The 14,461-nt window shown below is 40.6% G+C and overlaps 1 protein-coding gene across 2 annotated transcripts in view; it reads left to right on the forward strand.

Annotated features, from left to right (window-relative positions):
* WDR47 (WD repeat domain 47) overlaps nucleotides 1–13,690 on the forward strand; it is a 74,233-nt gene extending 60,543 nt beyond the window's left edge. The window contains exons 11-15 of one of the 2 annotated variants that reach the window (XM_047785138.1): nucleotides 3,502–3,671; nucleotides 4,211–4,381; nucleotides 5,289–5,420; nucleotides 10,146–10,364; nucleotides 12,335–13,690. In XM_047785138.1, the coding sequence (XP_047641094.1) occupies nucleotides 3,502–3,671; nucleotides 4,211–4,381; nucleotides 5,289–5,420; nucleotides 10,146–10,364; nucleotides 12,335–12,477 (835 nt within the window). In that variant the 3' untranslated portion in view covers nucleotides 12,478–13,690. Of the gene's footprint in view, nucleotides 1–3,501; nucleotides 3,672–4,204; nucleotides 4,382–5,288; nucleotides 5,421–10,145; nucleotides 10,365–12,334 lie in introns of both variants that reach the window. The other variant, XM_047785137.1, reaches the window with a different exon arrangement.
* Nucleotides 13,691–14,461: the final 771 nt, after the last annotated feature.

Genomic DNA, 14,461 nt, shown 5'->3' on the forward strand with positions numbered 1-14,461 from the left:
ATTAATGATGGCTATTCTGACCAGTGTGAGGTGGTGTCAATTTATTTGTTAAGACTTTTACTACCAAAATAAATCAGCATAAAAAAGATCATAAACTATTTGGTAGATTTTGTGGTTGAAAAAGATGAATGCCACAAATGGAATAGTTTTCATATCAGTAGACAAAAACACTCAAACAAAACAAGCTACCAATAATATGTTCCGGAAATTTTTTGCAACCTTTAAGCCTTTTTTATTTTAACCCCAGTTTGGAGAACAGAGGGGTGATATTATTTATTTATTTGCATTTTTTGGTGTATCTTTGAAACTAGAAATTTAAGCTTTTGGACTGCAGTAGCATTTTAAAGGTTGGGAAAGGGAATATGGGTCATATTAGATGACAGTAATTTATTAGTACTCATTATGTTAGTTAAGCAGGATTATATGAGAGAGAATAGGCAGAATTACAGATCAGGGAGTGGAAAAGAGCAGCAATTATGGAGGCAGAGCCAAAGACTTCGTGTATTTAGGGTTAACCTGATCTTAAGTTAACTGCTTTTTTTGTTTTTCTCATGCTGGCACAGGTATTTCATAGACTCATCTTATAGAAAACAAATTTTTATGTATAAATTCAGTTATTTAACAAATATATTTTGAGCACGTTCTATATGCTAGGTACTGTTACAGGCTTTGGGGATAGTTGTGAGTAAAACAGACATGTTTATTGACCTCATGGAACTTCTGTTTTAGTGGAGAAGGTGGACGTTATGCAAATAGACACACTAACAAATGCAATTGTACATTGTGGTAGGTCTTAGGAAGAGAAAGTACAAGGTTCTGTAAAGGAGTAAAGCAGGGAGCGAGGGGTCTGGGGAGTCAGAGAAGGGCTTCTTTGAAGAGGAGGTGTTAGAGCTGAGATCTGAGGGTGAGTAGAACCTAGGCATGGGAAGAGAAGGGAGAGATAGTGACTAGAAGGAACAGGAGGTGAGAAAGAGCTTGACTTTTCAAGGAACCAAAGCAAGTTCAGATCGGCTGGAGTATCGTGAGCTGGAGTGTGATGAGGCTTCAGAGATAGATGTGAACTAAATTACGCAGAGCTTTGTATCCATTTTGGTTTTATATTGAGGGCAGTGGGAAGCTGCTGAAGGTTTTCAGCAGAGCAGTGTCGTGATCTAAACTCTGGGTTAGATGGCAATAAGAATAGCTAGATGCTGGAAGAAAGGTAGGAGGCTGTTGTCAGTGGCTGGTGTGATGGTAGTGGAGATGGAGCAAAATGGATGGAGGTAAAAGCCTTTTAAAGAAAGAATTAGGAGGCCCTGGCAATGAACTGGATGTGCAACTGGAAAGAGAATCTTTTCATCTGGTTTATCTTCTCAATCACTATTAAGGGACCTTATTAGTATTGAAGATTTATCAATCTTTGTTTTTTTAAAATGTCCAAATTGTGAAAAAATTTAAGTCTACATAGTAGAGATTACACTGAAATGCAGTCATGGTCAAGATTTTTGTCACATTTGCTTCATCCATTTTGTCTGCTGAGTATTTTAAGGCAAATCCTAGTTAGGTCATTTTGCCCTTTAGGATGAATCTCTAAAAACATGTACATTTTCTCACCTAGACTTGATGTTATGTTTATGCCTCATAAAATCTTTATTATCTTAATACTAGTCTATATTTTAGAGTACCGATGAGATGCTACTACTCCACTAAGCCAATGTTTGACCCCCTAAAAGGCCGGGCTCTCCAGGGGCATGACATTCAGGACCTTCCCCTGCTTGTGCCTGCAGCTCCTCAGCCACCATGTCTGTCCATCCGTCCCACTCAGTCTCAGTCAAGTCCTGGGCTTCTCTGCTCCAGCCCCACAGACTCTTCCATGCTGCATGCTGCCTGGTACTCTCCCTACTGTATATATATATATATATATATTTTTTTTGTCTTTTTGTCTTTTCCAGGGCTGCACCCTCAGCATATGGAGGTTCCCAGGCTAGGAGTCCAATCAGAGCTAGAGCCACAAGCCTATGCCAGAGCCACAGCAACTTGGGATCCGAGCCATGTCTGTGACCTACACCACAGCTCACTGCAACGCCAGATCCTTAACCCACTGATCGAGGCCAGGGATCGAACCCGCAACCTCATGGTTCCTAGTCAGATTCGTTAAGCACTGAGCCACGACGGAAACTCCTCTCCCTACTGTATTTTATCTTCGCTGAAGCAGTTCTCTTGCCTTCATCTTTTTCTGTGATAGTTCTCCCTGTCCCTTACAGCCTAGTACTTAATTCTGGACTAGACCAGAGCGTTTTTACATGCTTTACTGTATGTGGGTAGACATGAAACATCTACCTCTGCCAGATGCTAATTCAACTCACTGGACAGAGTGCTTGCTGCTTTTATTTTTTGTCTATTCTTTGGCTTCACCTGGCTCCAGGCAGTCGCTCATGTTATATGTTTGATAAACGTTTATTGGACATTTTGAGATTTTTCTTGTTTCCTGAGGTAAGACTGTGTTGCTATAGACTTCCCTCTTAAAACTGCTTTTGCTGAGTCCTGTTGGTTTTGGATCATCGTGTTTTCATTTTCATTTTTCTCTAGGAATTTTCAGAAATTTCCTCTTATTTCTTCAGTGATTCATTGGGAACATATTGTTTAGCCTCTATGTATGAACCTTTTGAATTTGGAAGCATTCTTAGCTCTTTTAAAAATTCTTTTGTGTTTCCGAGTTAAGATCCGTGAAAAATATATGAAATGAAGACTTTTAAAAAATATCTTATTCCTGGAGTTCCCGTCGTGGCGCAGTGGTTAGCGAATCCGACTAGGAACCAGGAGGTTGCGGGTTCGGTCCCTGCCCTTGCTCAGTGGGTTAACGATCTGGCGTTGCCGTGAGCTGTGGTGTAGGTTGCAGACGCGGCTCGGATCCCGCGTTGCTGTGGCTCTGGCATAGGCCGGTGGCTACAGCTCCGATTCAACCCCTAGCCTGGGAACCTCCATATGCCATGGGAGCGGCCCAAGAAATAGCAACAACAACAACAACAACAAAAAAAAGACAAAAAAAAAAGAAACTAATCAGACTAGCATCCATGAGGACACAGGTTCGCTCCCTGACCTTGCTCAGTGGGTTAAGGATCCAGCTTTGCCATGAGCTGTGGTGTAGGTCACAGATGTGGCTCAGATCTGGCATTGCTGTGGCTGTGGTGTAGGCTGGCAGCAACAGCTCCTATTCGACCCCTAGCCTAGGAATCTCCATGTGCTGCTAGTGCAGCCCTAAAGAGCAAAAAAAAAAAAATCCTGTGCCCAATGTGGTCTATAATAAGAGTTAAGATTAATATAACAGTGGTTAACAATTTGACTTTTGGATTTTAAATAGGCTTTAAATGTATTCCTTCTAAGATATGGATTATTGTTATTAACATGTTGTCTGATACTCCTTTTGTGCCCTCCCTCAAGAGCAACCATAATATAGAACATCACATTAATTACCTTTAGTAAGCAAGAAATTGAAATATTTCTTACAATTTTTCTTCTTAGTGCACACGATATCCCTAAGCAACCAGTGGTACGTTTTAAAAGGAATAAACATCACAAAGGATCCATCTACTGTGTGGCCTGGAGTCCTTGTGGACAGTTACTAGCGACAGGATCAAATGACAAATACGTCAAAGTGCTGCCTTTCAATGCAGAGACTTGTAATGCAACAGGTAGGGGCCGAGTATGGAAGCAGTAGCTTGTGTGTTCTTTGTTTCCCAATATGTGTATCTCTGATACAGCTCTGTATTGTTTTTAGTAAAATCCAAGAATATAGCTCTAAGAACTTTTTTTTACAAATTGCTTGCTTGCGTTCGTGAGGCATTGTTCTTTTTTATTAAGTGCTTACAAGTGGTCAGGTGGTGTCTAATCCTCAGAAAATTATGGTTATCAGAAGACTTAACTTTTAGCTTCCACAGTTGTATTAGTGAATCTTTTCCAAGGAGTACCTGTTTTCTCTTTCATTTTCTTGCTTTCTTGGGGTAAAAGCCAAGAATGTTTCAGTGCTGATGATAACTGAGTCAGTATTTTGATTTCTTGAAGGTTTTTATTCAGTAAAATGAAATTGCTTGTTCTGTCAACCCCAAAATGAAAATATAAACCATACCTTTCTACCATTACTCTTGGTCAGTTTTGGAGGCAGTTTAGCAATCTCAAGTTAGCACAGTAAGTTGAGCAGCGTCTTTTTTTAAAATTCTTATTGCTGTTTCAGGACCAGATCTGGAATTTAGTATGCATGATGGGACGATTAGAGACTTGGCATTTATGGAAGGCCCAGAAAGTGGTGGAGCTATTCTGATAAGTGCCGGAGCAGGGGACTGTAACATTTATACAACTGACTGTCAAAGAGGACAGGGCCTTCACGCTCTGAGTGGACATACCGGTATGTGCGATCAGTCTCAGGTGCTGCCCTTCTTTTTGGTCATCCTGTGCTTTCCAGCTCTGCATTTTCATACTTGCATCAAAAAGGATTTCTTTAGGACAAGAAATTTTTATTTCAAAAATCTAAATTGTGAACTTTGGATAACAGCACAGTGATGATAGCTAACAATTTCCTATGTGCTGGTAAATCCTTTACTTCTACACCTAATTCCTTAATTTAATCCTCACAACAACCTTTTGAGGCCATAAATTCTATTCTCCATCTTATACATGAAAAAAAGCAAAGCCTGAAAAGGCCAAATGACTAGCCCATTACCTTACTGCTAAACATGCGGAACTGATGTATGACTCTAAGTCTCTCCTTCTCAAAGCTGGTGATCTGATCCCATAGTCCTGTCCTTCCTCTGTGGAAAATTTGCTATAATTTTCCAATGATGATATTTTCAGTATTACGATGTCCTAAAATATTGACTTGCCAAAAAGATTGTTTGTATAGTGTAGTTTTGATGTTCATTCTACTGAACTTTAATTTTTTTTAAATTGCCGGTATATTTGATATATGTGGAAAATCTCTACCACACAATATTTGAATAACTAGATTAAACATGCCCAACAATAAGGAGTACTTAGGAGTTCCTGTTGTAGCTCAGCAGTAATGAACCCAACTGGTATCCATGAGGACACGGGTTCAATCCCTGGCCTTGCTCAGTGGGTTAAGGATCCTGCATTGCTGTGGCTGTGGTGTAGCCGGCAGCTGTAGCTCTGATTTGACCCCTATCCTGGGAAATTTCATATGTCACAGGTGCTGCCCTAAAAAGACAAAAAAAAAAAAAAAAAAGGACTTAGCTTTGAATGTGTTACAGAAAAATACTTTTCACAGTAATAACTGAGCATATGATCTTTTATAGGGCATATTTTAGCACTTTATACTTGGAGTGGCTGGATGATTGCATCTGGTTCCCAAGATAAGACTGTTAGGTTCTGGGATCTTCGAGTACCAAGCTGTGTTCGTGTTGTTGGCACAACATTCCATGGAACTGGTAGGTTTTTCTGGAATCTAAATAAATTTTTATGAGCAAGAAACTTTATAAATTGCACCTGCTGCTTCACCCCTACAATACATGTTAAAAAAAATAGACACTGTAAATCAACTATAATGGAAAAAATAAAAATCATAAAAAAGCAAAAAACAAAACAAAAAATTAGAAACAGTGTAAAACAAATTTTATTGATTACTTTAAATCTTACAAAATGGTTTCATCTGCTGCTTTATTTTTAAAAATAATACTCAATTGGAGTTCCCATTGTGGCTCGGCAGGACCCAGTGTTGTTCCCTTTGAGGGTATGAGTTCAATCCCTGGCCTTGCTCAGCAGGTTAAGGATCCAGTGTTACCACACACTGCAGCGCAGGTCATGGATGCAGCTCTAATCCAGTGTTACTATGGCTCTGGTGTAGGCCTGGCCCAAGAAGAAGAAGAAAAATATTCGGCTGAGGAAACCGAGGCCCAGGGAGATGAAGTGTGATGTACTAATTATTCTGTTAGCAGTGTCATCTTAGAACTCAGACCTTTAAAAAACATTTTTTAAAATGCATACTTAAGGCCAAAATTGAGGTTGAGCAAAAGGGTGTAAACCATTTTCTTCCCAGTCTGTTTCCTGGTGTCTTTCCCCAAGGAACCAGTTTTTAATTTATTCTTCTAGAAATATTCTATAAGTATGTATAGTTTGCTAGTTTTCGTTTGCTTAGTTTCTATACACTTAGCATGAATTTATCTCCAAACTCTCCCCTAGTTGTCTAAATTATTTTCAGCCTCTTTCTCTCCCTTTCAGAGACTTCAGTTTTTGGTTCTCTCTCTCTTGCAACATTAATGTCTCCTCCGCTAGTGAATCTCTTTCTGTAACATATATATACAAAAATTTTATAGAATTGGCCACGTCTCAAACTTCCTGTTAACCTCCTTATTCCCCTTCCCCACTCTCACCCTAATTTCTTGCTCCCTTTCTTACCCAGATAACTAAAAAGCCTTGCCCACCTATGCTGTTGCCCATTTCCTCACCCCTAGTCTTGAAGTATTCCTTCATCCCAGGGATCCAACCTGCATCTCCTGCCGTGACCACTCTACCAAGAGCTGCCTTTTTCAGGATCACCAGCAGTCTTCAGGTTGTCACATCGCTTCTGAATCCTCTCTGAATCCTCATTTCCCTTGAGATCCTGGTGGCATGCAAGTCAACCTCTTCGTCTTTTCTTTTGAACTTTCAACTCCTCTTTTTCCTTTTTGGATAACTATTCCTTTGCTGGCTCTTCCTCTTCCACTCAACCTCTAAATTTTGGCATTCCCTGGAGCACAAGATTTTGTTTCCTTTCTTTCTCTAGAGGAGTACTGGCTTTGAGTATAACTCATATGCTGACAGACCTTCAATTTTTTTCTGTAGCCCATTCCTCTTCTGTGTGCCAGGCTCATATTTCTTTTTCTTCTTTCTTTTGGCCATGCCCACAGCATGCAGAAGTTCCAGGGCCTGGAATTGAACCCACACCACAGCAGTGACCTGAGCCACAGCATTGACAACGCCAGATCCTAACCTGCTGAGCTACCAGAGAACTCCCCCAGGCTCTTGTGTCTGACTCACCTACTTGACCTCTGCTTTTGGAGATCTTACAGAATATCTTCAACTTAACATGTCTTTAATAAGTTGCTGGAGTTCCCGTCGTGGCGCAGTGGTTAACGAATCCGACTAGGAACCATGAGGTTGCGGGTTCGGTCCCTGCCCTTGCTCAGTGGGTTAACGATCTGGCGTTGCCGTGAGCTGTGGTGTAGGTTGCAGACGCGGCTCGGATCCCACGTTGCTGTGGCTCTGGCGTAGGCCGGTGGCTACAGCTCCGATTAGACCCCTAGCCTGGGAACCTCCATATGCCGCGGGAGCGGCCCAAAGAAATAGCAAAAAAAGACAAAAAAAAAGTTGTTGAATCATGACCTCTTCCATCAAACAAAACTGCCCCAGATCTCTTCACCTAAGTGGTGCCACTTACCCACTGTTCATGCTGGAAACCCTAAGTCTCCCTGGATCCTTCTCTCCTTTCTTCCATACACAATCTATATGAAAATCCTATTGTTTTAGCCTTCAGAATCTGTCTAAAATCCAGTTACTACTTTTCATCTATTATGACCACTCTAGGATAAACCACCACCCCCTCTCAACCCAGCCACTCAAGAGCTTTCTACTCTATCTGCACTTCCACTTTGCCCCCTCAGTCTGTGGTCACACAGTAGCCAGTGAACATTACACCTTGCTTACAGCACTCGGTGACTCCTCATTGCTCTCAGGTTAAAGGGCACACTCTGCACCAGGGCCTGTGAGGGCCTGCAGTCTGGCCTCGTGTGCCCTTCCAGTCTCAATTCAGATCATTCGCTTCTTTCCTTTCAGTGGCCGGAATGTGCCACACTCTTCCCACTTCAGTGAATTCGTGTTACTTCTTTGACCGGAACTCTTCTTGCACTTGTCTTCTCCTGGTCAGATCCTTCTGATGTTTAGGTCTTAGCTACTAGCACCTTGCCAGAAAGGTCTTCTTGGCTTTCATTGGGACCTTACCACTATTTTCTGTCTTTGAACTCCATTTATTTCCTTCACACCTCTCATCACTATTTAAAATTATATATTTGTTGATTTTTGGTTTCCAGTAGATTTTTAAGTCTCACAAAGGCAGCAGTCATATCTTTTATTTCTCAGAGTAGATTTGGCACCTACCATAGTGTCTGGCCCAAGGAAGTAGTGATTTAATAGCTTCGTTGAATAAATGAACCTGGGTTTCTGCTGGCACCATAAATTTTGCACTTATAAAGCTAACTCATTGTATTTCCCTTGAAAAACATCTCTTCCCATTTCTCTGTTTTTAATAATGGTCCTCTCATTTCCTCATGTACCTAGATTTGAAATCTAAGACTCATATTTTTACTTTTTTTTGCCCCTATCCGGGCAGTTAATTGCCAAGACTATAGAATCTTTATTCAGTTTTTTAACCTGAAATCTGCCCATGTGTCATCATTTAGGCCCTTATTCTCTCATTATTCTTTTATTCTGTCTTGTCTTCCAGTGGTTTCCCTTCTGTTATCTGTCCAATTAATTTTTTTTTCTTTTTATGGCCGCACTTGTATCAAATGGAAGTTCCTAGGCCGGGGGCCGAGCTGGATCCGAGCCACAATCTGTGACCTACACTGCAGCTTTCGGCAGCACTAGATCCTCGCCCACTGAGTGGACACCATGTTGGGTTTTTAACCTGCTGAGCCACAACAGGAACTCCAAGAACTCCTCATCCTAATTTGACACACATTTCACATAGAATACTCTTCCCAAAGTACTCCTTGGGTCATGTAATTCTCTTGCTTAGAAACCTGCAGTGGGAGTTCCCGTCGTGGTTAACGAATCTGACTAGGAACCATGAGGTTGCGGGTTTGGTCCCTGCCCTTGCTCAGTGGGTTAACAATCCGGCGTTGCCGTGAGCTGTGGTGTAGGTTGCAGACGCGGCTCGGATCCCGCGTTGCTGTGGCTCTGGCGTAGGCTGGTGGCTTCAGCTCCAACTTGTCCCCTAGCCTGGGAACCTCCATATGCCGAGGGAGCGGCCCAAGGAATAGCTAAAAAGACAAAAAAAAAAAAAAAAAAGAAAGAAAGAAACCTGCAGTGATGTTGCACTGTGTACAGGAACAAGCTCATATGCTGAGTTTGGCTCTCAAAATGCTTGGTGGTTTGGCCCTAATCAGCCTTTGTCTCAGCTACAAGCTTCTTTTTATGTTGACTTATTAAATCAAGTAACTCCAGGGCAGACTAAGCTATTTATCCTTAAACATTTTTATCCTTTTCCTTTAAACATGTTCTTGTGTTAATTCTTCCTGATAGCCCTCTTCGTTTCTCTTATCAAAAATTCAAGCAAAGATTATATTCAGTTACACCGTGTGTAATACATATAAACACATGAAATTCTCTTTTACTTATGCTGTTTACTGTCCTTCAGGATCTAACTTGTGTCCCTTTTTTCTCTGAGGTCTTCCCAGGCCACTTTGGTCCAGAGCAGTCTTCTTCAACCATATTTTCATTATTGATTTTCCAAAGATAAAAACAAAATTAATTTTTTTCCTAACAAGAAAAATTACATACTAAGGAATAAGATGTTTGTTGGGTAGGGCTGAGCTTATAAACCATTGTTAATGTTGAGGATTTTTTTGTCCCCTGATAACCATTTTTCAACCCTTTGGAGGCATTATTTCATGGCCTAGAGTTAAGGGTCCAGCCTGTGGACTCGGCTTAATAATAAGTCTGTTCATTTCCTGTTGGCAGTTAATCATTGTTGCTTGGAGACGTTTCCTGCACTGTGCACTAAAACATATTTTGTTATTTAATTTTTTGTTCCCCCAGCTAGACTCAGGGCTTGTTGTGGGAGAATTTCTGGACACTTACCCAGCAGTGAAAAACTGCATTAGGAAAAAATGGCTTATCCATTGCACTATAGGTTATGCTGCTCCAGTGGCTTCTCCCAAATCACCAAAAAGAAAAAAAAAGAAAAAAAAAAAGCTTTCTCATTCTACAGAATTTTGCTTCATATCCTGCCTAGATGCAGATATTTATAGGTTGACTGTTAATTTGAATTTTTCCATAATTGAGCAGTATTGATAAGTTGAAATCTTCAGTGTATGGTTCAGAGAACATAATTAGCTGTTGCATTTTAGCTCTGTTGGTTTTTCCGTATTGAAATGTTCATTCCTCCTGCTATACAGGCAGTGCAGTGGCATCTGTCGCTGTAGATCCCAGTGGCCGTCTCTTAGCCACAGGACAGGAAGATTCTAGCTGCATGTTGTATGACATAAGAGGAGGAAGAATGGTACAGAGTTACCACCCTCATTCCAGTGATGTTCGCTCTGTTCGATTCTCTCCCGGAGCTCACTACCTGCTAACAGGATCCTATGATATGAAAATAAAGGTGACAGACCTACAAGGTGATGGAAATTGACCTCTTTCCTTTTTTTTTCAGTCTCTCCTCTTCTGTTTGGGATCTTTCTTTTATGTTAATCTGGTGGGATAGACTATATAACATTTTCAGCTTTTAGTTTTACAGTATTTACTGAGCAAATTGCTGGTAATGTATTGAGATAAATTGTAGCAAATTATTAAAATGAGTGAGTTGCCTCATTTTTATTGTTAAAAAGTTTTTAAAATATTTTCAAGAATCAACATTTATTATACTGCATCATTCTGAGTTCAACGATGGTAAATGTTTATATATGTACATGTTCCTATATGCTCCTGCTTAAATACTTAGTGTATAATCTGTATGTCTTCGTTGTCTAGCTTTGTTTTTAAACGTTTATTAAGCAGATATTTATTGTGTACCAACTGGGAACAGAGATGAATGACAAGTAACTTTCTTTCTGAAGGAGCATACATTTTAAAGGTCAATAAAAAGCAAACCAATAAACAAGGTAGTTTTAGGTATTGGCAAGTGCTGTTAAAAAACATTAACAAGGTAGGAGAAAGTGACGGGATGGGAAGGGAAGGCTGTGCTAGATGGGCTAGAGCACGTCTCACCTGGGACCTGCACAGAGACCTGAATGATGAGAACAACAAGCCGTGCCAGGAGCCTAGGAGTGGACCGCAGTAAGGGTCAAGGTGCTGAGGCAGGAATGGGTTTGGCTTGCTCATGAAACTGCAGGAAGCCAGAGTGGCTGGGACTTAGTGAACCAAGGGAGAGAGAGGCAGGAGAACAAATCAGAGGCAGGGTTTTGTAAGCATTTTATTTTATAAATCATTTTTTTTAATTTGGTCATATAGAATCATAGGTCACTGTGGATAATACTTTTTTCTTTTTTTGGTCTTTTCTAGGGCCACACCCGTGGGCGAATGGAGGTTCCCAGGCTAGGGGTCCAATCAGAGCTGTAGCTGCCAGCCTACATCACAGCCACAGCAACTCGGGATCTGAGTCGCGTCTGCAGTCTACACCACAGCTCACGGCAACGCCAGATCCTTGACCCACTGAGCAAGGACAGGGATTGAACCTGCAACCTTATGGTTCCTAGTCGAGCTCGTTAACCACTGCGCCACGATGGGAACTCCTGTAGGCATTTTAAAAAAAGCATACCTTCAAGAGATTTAAAGTGGAGTGATATGGGCTGAAATTAAAAAAAATAATTTTGAGTTATAGGGAGCATGCATTATAAGTATAAATAGTGAGGAGGCAGTTAGACCAATTCAGGTGAGAGATGATGGTAGCTTAGACTGGAGTTGTAGAGGAGGAGGTGTAAGAAGTGACTAAGCTAGGGATGTATTTTAATTTGCTGGATTAAATTCGGGGAGTGAAGGAGAAAGGAAGCAGTGCTGATACCTAGGTTTTTGGCACGAGTTAGCAGACGGTGCCATTAATTGAGATGAAGATAGGTAGGAAGAGAAAGAGTTTTAGGCAAGACAATCAAGTTGGTAGCCAACTTGTTCAACTGGTTTTGTCAACTGGTTATCTTCAACTGTCAGATAGCTGTTTGTAAACTAGTCTGGAGCTCAGGTGAGTAGTCAAGGTTGGGGATGAAATGTGTGTGACTCCTAAGTATATGCATGGCTTCAGGGACGTGGCACTAGGAAGTAAAGTATAACAGGAACTAGAAATGTGAAGGGATTGACGAAACTTGAAGTCAGGAAGAGGAGGACCACCTGCAAAGGAGGCTGAGGTGTAGTTGTGCTGAAGTCACAGAGAATCCAGGGGAGAGCTTCAAGCAGAGAACGGCAGCTGTGTCGAATGTTGCTGTTAGGTGTTACCAGATACTGCTGACATAATTAGGTCTTCATTAATTTAAACAGTTGTAACTTTTAAATTTACTGTATTAATGTAGTTGAGGCTTTTTTATACTGTCATGTCCTAAAGTAAAGAAAGCTGTGTATATTTCCTATTGTAAATCAGTATCTCTCTTCTTTACTTCAGGAGACCTCACTAAACAGCTTCCCATCATGGTGGTGGGGGAGCACAAGGACAAAGTGATTCAGTGCAGATGGCACACCCAGGATCTTTCCTTCCTGTCCTCCTCTGCAGACAGAACTGTAACCCTCTGGACTTACAATGGATAGAGTACAGCCAATGTCAGCCTAGGCAGTGAAAGCACAGAGACTTAACACTCCTGAGTTGTGACCATAACGAATTTGAGGACTGACCTGGAACGTGGCTTAGCACGAGGAGGCCCCTTGTTACCATGTACCCTTTGCATAGGAGCTGTTGGGTGGTGGTATTCTGCAGTGCTTTCAGTCTTCCACGTGAGCTCGTGCTGCTGTGACTTGCTGTGTGTAGTCTTGTTGCCAGAGTCTGGGGAAGAGCTCTCATGTTGTCATTGTGCCCTCTAAGTCAAGGTGGACGCGCTCTTCACGGTTTAGTATTAAATGCATTCCTTGGTCTTTGCCTAAGTAACAGTTTTATATACACATGGAAACGAACTATACTTTAAGCATATTATTACATGTAACACAACCAAGTTCTACACAGATTAAACATAGGTATTCAGAAATTACTTTTGTTTTTCTCACGATCCCATGATATTGCATCACTTGTCAACTAGAGGTGAGAATTTTATGTCTCTCCAGAGTGACACTGTTGTTTTAACTAAGGATCATTATGGAGTTTAAAATGGATGGAAAACTTCTGCTTAGTTCATTAGGTGGTTATAGGCCTTTTTTTTTTTTTTTCCCCTTAAACCCAGGGATATAATTACTATTTTATCACATGGTTTTATTTCACGCTTAAAAGGTAAATGTGTTTGCTTCAGAAACTTGTTAATTTCAATTTTTTGAATGCAACAAGATACCTCCCTTCTAAACTGTACTGTAGGCAGAACAGCAGCGTTATGTGATGCAACACCTGATGGTACAGTAAATTTACCGGCTAGCATTTTTTTCCTCTTAAAAATTAAAAACTTTGCCATAGACTATAGCATGGCTTGAAATGCTATGTCTGCATGATAATTTAAAATGGGAAATTTAAACTTTGCACTCCAAAAGCTTATTTGGATTTTTTTCTTGCACTGTTTTGTGTAATGCAAAAGAATGATTTTACTTCTATGGCATTGTAGATCCTAACATTTATGTATCTTTATTTTCATATTGTACAGTAATTTTACTTTAAATTATTAAATAGGCTATTTTATTTATTTCAAATGCAGTTGAGTTGGTTCTAATTATTGAACTGTCTGTGCACTGTATGTAGCATTTTTAATCTATTGTATACAAGTGGAAAGGGTGTTAGAAGTGTATCTGTGCTCTTATCTCAATAAAGACCTCTTGACACCTAAAACTGTTCCTGTTCCTTGGTGTTTGTGGTTTCCAGTTTAGGAAGTTGTTTTTTCCTTGCTTCTTTGGCAGTAGTATGGTCCAGTGGTGAACCCCACAATCAGTTTCTTAAGTTTCTTTTTTATTATTTTATTCTTTTTTTTTTGCTGCACTTGTGGCAGGTGGGAGTTCCTGGGCCAGGGATCAGATCCAAGCCGCAGCAGGGACAATACTGGATTCTTAACCCACTGAGTCACCAGGGAACTCCCTCCTAAGTTTCTTTGTAAATTTCTTCTAACTTACATTTTAACCCTTGGCAACTGTATTTGTGTAAATTAAGTATCTAGAGAATTATCATTCAATATCTAGAGAATTTTCTGTTCTGATTACATTGTGAAAGTTGATTAATAAAAGCCCAGCAAGAGTTCCCATTGTGGTGCAGCAGAAACTAATTCAATTAGTATCCATGAGGATGTGGGTTTGATCCCTGGCCTCGATCAGTGAGTTGGGGATCTTGCGTTGCCAAGAGCTATGGTGTAGGTCACAGGCACAGCTCAGATCCCGAGTTGCTGTGGCTGTGGTATAGGCTGGCAGCTGTAGCTCCAATTCAAACCCTAGCCGGGGAACTTCCATATGCCATGGGTGTGGCCTTAAGAAGCAAAAAAACAAACAGAAAACAAAACAAAACAAAAAAACCCTGCAAAATGTATAAATCCTAACACTACAAAGATGATGAATACTTCAGAAATAAATGAAATCTGATTAGCTTGTGGCATATTCTGTAGTACAGTTTTTC

This window comes from Phacochoerus africanus, chromosome 6, assembly GCF_016906955.1.
Source record: "Phacochoerus africanus isolate WHEZ1 chromosome 6, ROS_Pafr_v1, whole genome shotgun sequence".
Taxonomy (NCBI): Eukaryota; Metazoa; Chordata; class Mammalia; order Artiodactyla; family Suidae; genus Phacochoerus; species Phacochoerus africanus.